Source organism: Juglans regia, chromosome 2 (genome assembly GCF_001411555.2).
Source record: "Juglans regia cultivar Chandler chromosome 2, Walnut 2.0, whole genome shotgun sequence".
Lineage (NCBI taxonomy): Eukaryota > Viridiplantae > Streptophyta > Magnoliopsida > Fagales > Juglandaceae > Juglans > Juglans regia.
The window spans coordinates 13,885,204-13,891,551 of record NC_049902.1 but is presented as its reverse complement, the minus strand read 5'-3'; the positions used below and the strand labels follow the sequence as shown (position 1 = coordinate 13,891,551).

General features: G+C 34.7%; 1 protein-coding gene across 1 annotated transcript; it reads left to right on the top strand.

Moving 5' to 3' along the window:
- The first annotated feature begins 2,619 nt into the window (after window positions 1–2,619).
- Window positions 2,620–5,659, top strand: LOC108996000 (cytochrome P450 CYP72A219-like). Its single transcript, XM_018971714.2, has 5 exons — window positions 2,620–3,025; window positions 3,472–3,689; window positions 3,846–4,090; window positions 4,312–4,699; window positions 5,117–5,659. The coding sequence occupies exons 1-5, from the start codon at window positions 2,746–2,748 to the stop codon at window positions 5,540–5,542; spliced, it is 1,557 nt and encodes a 518-aa protein (XP_018827259.1). The 5' UTR covers window positions 2,620–2,745; the 3' UTR covers window positions 5,543–5,659.
- The last annotated feature ends 689 nt before the right edge of the window (window positions 5,660–6,348 follow it).

Genomic DNA, 6,348 nt, shown 5'->3' with positions numbered 1-6,348 from the left:
TTTATCAAATCCCCTCCCTCCTAACCATATCTCTGTCACCCTTCTCTCTCTATTTCTTTCTACCATTGTCGTCCTCTCCAAAGCTATCTTTCTTTAAAGAACCCTTGAAAAGGACGTTGAAGTTCTCTGCTTTGATTTGCTAACCTAGCAAGACTCCTCGAATTGCTTTGTTTTATGTTTGTATTTTCACATTTGCTGATTTTCTCGTGTTCTCTAGACGGGAATTGCCCCCAATGGCTAAGGAGTGCAGATTCAGAATAGGATACGCCTTGGCACCGAAGAAACGAAACAACGTCATCCGAGACTATGCTGAATCTTGCGGGGACTAGACCAGTTTTCGGTTACGGGTATTAACTGACCCAAACCGTAGTATTTCGGAAGTAGAACGGAAGAGTTCCATTTTTTATTATGTTATGATGCTGAGTGAAGAGAAGAGCTTAGGGTTAACTAGAAGACAACATGTGCAGAAGTGAAGTGAAGTGCTACGAAGTAAGTTGAAGTGAAGTGAATCAAAGTGGGACGATGTTGTGAAGAGAGACTCAGATGCTGCATTTTGGCATGTATAAGTCAAAACAGTGCGTTCCGTTCATTAGAATTTATGTTTCAGTTGTTAAAACACACTGTTTTGGCATTCACAAGCCAAAACGGTGCGTTTGAATTAGTAGGTTTCTTTTGTGTTCCAGGTTGTAATGAACTTTTTATCTTTGAGATATACGCAGCGTTTTGGTTGGCACAAACCAAAACGGTGCGTGTTATCTGTCATACCAGGTGGGTCACTGTAGCCTTACCTGGGAGAGTTTGTTACAGATTCGGTGTTATGCTCAAGAGAGGACCAGTGCAAGGACGATTCTAGATTGTAAGGCCATTTTCATAGTAGTACATTTGTAGTGGAGGAAGAGACTACCTCAAATAGTTCCAACGTAATTCATGAATGAATTCAGCCCTTTCACCATTCTGATTGTCTCATTTCCATTTTATCAAACATCTGTAGTGCATTCGATTCTTAGTGCATTCCAGCACCCTTCTTGTTCTACGAAGTCCACTGCATTGCAGTAAGATACATGGAGAATTACAAAGGGTCATAACAGATTATTTCATTTCGGGTCGAGTAATTCGGTGCGGAAACAGCAAAAATTTCGAGTCGGTTTGGATTGGCAGTTTACATGTACAGCCCTACTTGTATCTATAATCTAAGTACTGCATATTGGGAGCATTGGAATGGATATATGGATCTCATCTAGTAAGTCATAATATGGGTAATTATCCTAATTTAGGGCTGTAATCGAGCCGAGCCGGTCTTTGACTTGCCAAGCTCGGCTCGACTCAAAATAATCGAGCTCAAGCTCGAGATTTGTTTTTATTCTTTGTTCGAGTTCGAGTTGAGCCGAGCTCGAGTTATTTATTTTTTTAATAAGATTTAATAATTAATAAATTAAATAAATATTAAATTTATATAACTAACAAGTAGAATCTCTATTGAATTATTAAATTTGAAAAAATTTATAAATAATTAATATCTAACTAGTTGATATGTATCCAAAATAACTATATATTATATGCCTACATATATTATTAATACATACACTTAATATGATAGCATATATTTATTTCATATATGGTTCCCACATACTAGTATATGAAATTATTAAATTTTATCGACTAATTATTATACAGATTATAAAATATACTTATGAAGTATATTCACTATATAGACACAAATAATTAGATTACATATTATATATTTTAATTATAAATGTGGTATGCTTATATTATTAGTTACTACATATATATATATGTGTGTGTATATATTTATCAATATATGAATGAGTTTTAATCGAATCGAATTTTGTCGGGTATGTGTCATTTAAAATTCGAGCGAATATTTGCTTTTATAAATGAGTTTTTTTTTTCATGAGTCGAATTCGATTCGAGTTTAACTAAGTGAGTATCGAGCGGGCTATCGAACAGACTGATTTATTTACAACAATTTGAAGCAGGGCAAGCAATTGTGAAGATGAACGTTAGATACATTATTAATTTATTATTACAAATAAATGTAAGACCTATAGCTCTAGGTAATCATATTTTATTCTTGGTTTAAAAGGAAACTTCAATTCATTGAACTCAAACAATACATGGTTGGCCAATAGTGATGATAGGAAGAACCTCAATAGGTCCCTCCTCCATCCATACATCTATACATCCATGAGCAACTCGATTTCCTTCTCTACCAATGATTAAGAGCAGTCAATTTGGATGTCGTGACAAAACTATATTGATGTTCTCAATTACTTGCCATGTTCAAGAAGAATCCAAGAAGAATCTACTCTGGTAGCGTTAATAGAATCGAATTAAGCCATTTGAGTGGCCTAACGGTTGACATAGTGTTTTACTTATAAAAAAAAAAAGCGTTAATAGAATCGAATTGTTAGGTTGATTTTATATATTTTGATGTATAGGTGGTTAAAACTTTTAAAGATAATATAAAAAATTGTTCAAAAATTAAATAAAAATACATGTTTTGAAAAATAGATAGATAATAATAATATATTATTATAAAGACCGAAATTGACACGTTAGCTAAATTTTAAATTATAGTTAATGCCACACAGATATCTTCTCCATTCAGCGGATAAGGCCACACAGTGATGCAAGCTTCCTTTCCAGAAACTCCACATTTCCTTTTTCTCTGTCACTCGCAACCACACAAGTGCACAATCACTTCTCTCTCTGTTCTTGTTCATCATGGAAATCTCATTCCCAACGCTTGCGCTCATGTCCATTTTAACGATCGCGGTACTCAGATCAGCATGGAGCGTACTGAGATGGGTGTGGCTTAAGCCGAAGGAGCTAGAGAGGTGTCTGAGGGAGCAAGGTTTTAAGGGAAACTCCTACCGGATTCTTTTTGGAGACTTGAAGGAGAGCTCTCGGATGATAAATGAAGCGGCGTCTAAGCCCATGAGCTTCACCAATGATATTGCACCTCGTGTCTTTCCCTTCCCCTTTCAAACTCTGAAGAATTATGGTATGTATATCTCTATAATACTCCCAGCAGCCATCTTCCCTTCTGATTCTTTTCCTTCAAGTTTGTTTCTCTTTAACGATAGAATCCATAGATTTTGATTTCCTACTTACAAATCTCTTAGAGTTGCAAGCTTTTTTCCCCTATTTTCTCTTTGCCGAAATTGTCTCGGACTAAGGCCTGGTTTGAAAGATGAGATAATTGGTAAACATAATAAAATAATTTGTGAATAATAGGAAAATATTTGAGTTGAGATATTTTATGGAATTTTGGAAAATAAGAGAGAAAAAATAGAATAAAAATATTATAAAAGTAAAATATAGTTATAATATATATTTTTTTTAATATTATTTTTGTATTGAGATGAAAAAGTTGAAAAAATATTATAAAAGTAAATGATATTAGATTTGCTTCTCAACTGTCATATAACAAGAAGCACATATATGTAGGTAAGAACTCCTTTACATGGATTGGTCCGACACCAAGGGTGCACGTTATGGACACTGAACAATTAAAAGATATCTTCTCCAAGCACACCATCTTTCAAAAGCCGCAAAGAAATCCTCTTATCAACTTAGTAGCAACCGGTCTTGCCTCTTATGAAACTGAGAAATGGGCTAAACACCGAAAGATTATCAATCCAGCATTCCATCTTGAGAAATTGAAGGTTAGTTAATTCTTTCCATTTGTTTTATTCCATTAAGACTCAATAGTGACATTGAAGTGATTTTTTGCAATTTTTTATTTTTATTTTTTCTAAGTTTCTCAAATTAGAATCCCATCGGCATGTTGGTTAGTGACATTGATGTATTGTTTGCTTTAGAGTTTTTTACCAGCAATTCATCAGAGTTGCAACGACATGATTTGCAAATGGGTAAGTTCCATTACCAAAGAAGGGTCCATTGAGTTAGATGTGTGGCCCTATCTCCAAAATCTTGCAAGTGATGTGATTTCGAGAACGGCCTTCGGAAGCAGCTATGAAGAAGGGAGACTGATTTTCGAACTCCAAAGAGAGCAAGCAGCGCTTGCGATGAAAGCCATACAGACTGTCTACATTCCAGGATGGAGGTAAATCGAAAACTTTCTAGTGCAAGCTAGCTAATCATAATTAATCAAGTTTGCCATTTGGATTTGGTTCTGATACATAACTTTTGAAACATTTTACCTCAAAAAGTCAGATATAGGTAGAACAATAAAAATCAACTATTATTTGGAGACTAGAAAATTCAATGCATAATCTTGTAAGCTTTTTTATTCTCTTCATGTTTATATGAATGGTTTGAATGCAGGTATCTACCAACTAAGATGAACAGGAGGATGAAAGAAATTCACAATAAAATACAAGCATCGCTCAAAGACCTTATCAACAAAAGAGAGAAGGAAACAAAAGCAGGTGAGGCCAGAAATGATGACTTGCTGGGCATACTTATAGAATCCAACATCAAAGAAATTCAAGAGCATGGGAACGACAAGAACATCGGAATGAATCTTAAAGACGTAATAGAGGAATGTAAGTTGTTTTATTTTGCTGGGCAAGAGACCACCTCTGTTTTGCTCGTTTGGACAATGGTTATGCTGAGTAAGTATCCATATTGGCAAGCACTTGCAAGAGAAGAGGTTTTGGAAGTTTTTGGCAAAGACAAACCAGACTTCGAGGGGTTAAATCACTTAAAAGTTGTAAGTAGTTCTTATATATCTACTTCAAAGATTCTCTCGAAAGATTTTTTTTTATAGCTGAATTACTATATAAAAAAAAAGTAATCTATTATTCGATATCATAAAAAGGGTGTAAATACCCTTACAAACAAAATATGGTTAGCAACATCTAAAGTATACACAAAAAATGTTAAGATTCTGACTTTTGAAATATAGGATAGGAAGTCAGCCATGTACGTAAATGCACATAGATTGGAACTTGGTGTTGTTTTTAAAGGATGAAAGCTTGTATTTTGTGGTTAGTTTGGAAGATTTGCTTGTTCGCTGACTTTTGCTACATTCATCATTTTAGCTCTAGCATTTACTTGCCTTGAACATTTTCTGAAATAATTTGTGATTGAATTCTTACAATATGCATCATAATATTCAATGCCACAGGTTACCATGATACTTTATGAGGTTCTAAGACTATACCCACCTGCAGTTCTTCTTAATCGAACAATTCATGAGGTTACGAAACTTGGAACATTGTCTTTACCAGCTGGAGTTCAAGTCTCCTTGCCGACAATCCTCATCCATCATGATCATGAACTTTGGGGAGATGATGCAGATGAGTTCAAACCAGAGAGGTTCTCTGATGGAGTCTCAAAAGCAACAAAAGGCAAACTATCATTTTTCCCATTCGGATGGGGTCCTAGGATATGCATTGGACAAAACTTTTCTTTGACTGAAGCTAAGGTGGCCCTCTCAATGGTTCTACAACGCTTCTCATTTGAGCTTTCACCATCCTATGCCCATGCTCCTTTAACTGTTATTACGCTTCAACCACAGTACGGCGCTCACATCATTCTACGAAATCTGTAAAATAGAAATCACTGTGGCAAAACAACATTTGGAAACATGTTAAGAAGAATTTGTGATTTTATTATCATATTGAGACTCTTGGCAAAGATCAAGTGTCATCTCTTTCTTATCATGTCAGCTAAATTTATTATAAATTGCATAATGCCATTCAATGGTAGATCATGGGTTTTTAATTTTGGAGGAGTTGGGACTAATAACAATATGATATAAAGAAATCAATAAATCTTGAGTTATTCAAATGTAACAATCTGCTAGAAATTCAGTAGATGGATTTCATTAGGCCTTAGGAATGTTGTGAAATCATAGAAAGATCACGAATCGAGCAAGTTTAGATTTTAGTCTATTAGCATAATCGGTTGCCTACTCATTATGGTGACAAAAGTATCTTTTAAATTATTTGAAGCATATAGGAGTATGAGTTTGAGAAAAGAATTGCACCATTAGTCTCAAATGAATATTTAGAATTTTACAGTAAAAAAGTGTTCGGGAATGTCTTTTCATTTATTTGGGATACTTAGGAGTCGCATTTTACCAAACGAATTGCACAACAAAACTCGTATGGTTAATTAGGACTTTATGATATCATAATAATTTTGCAAAATTTCTAGTGAATGGTAACACCTGGGATAGCACCATGTGGCACCCAATTCAAACAATTGTCATATCGCCGTGTGGATTGTCCAAAGAGCCTTGAAGGGTTTTAAGTGGACACTTGGCAATATTCTAGTCACACTTTGTGAATAGTATAGGACACTTGGCACAAGTAGAAACCATGAAATAGAAATATGAAGGAATGAAAGGAAAAT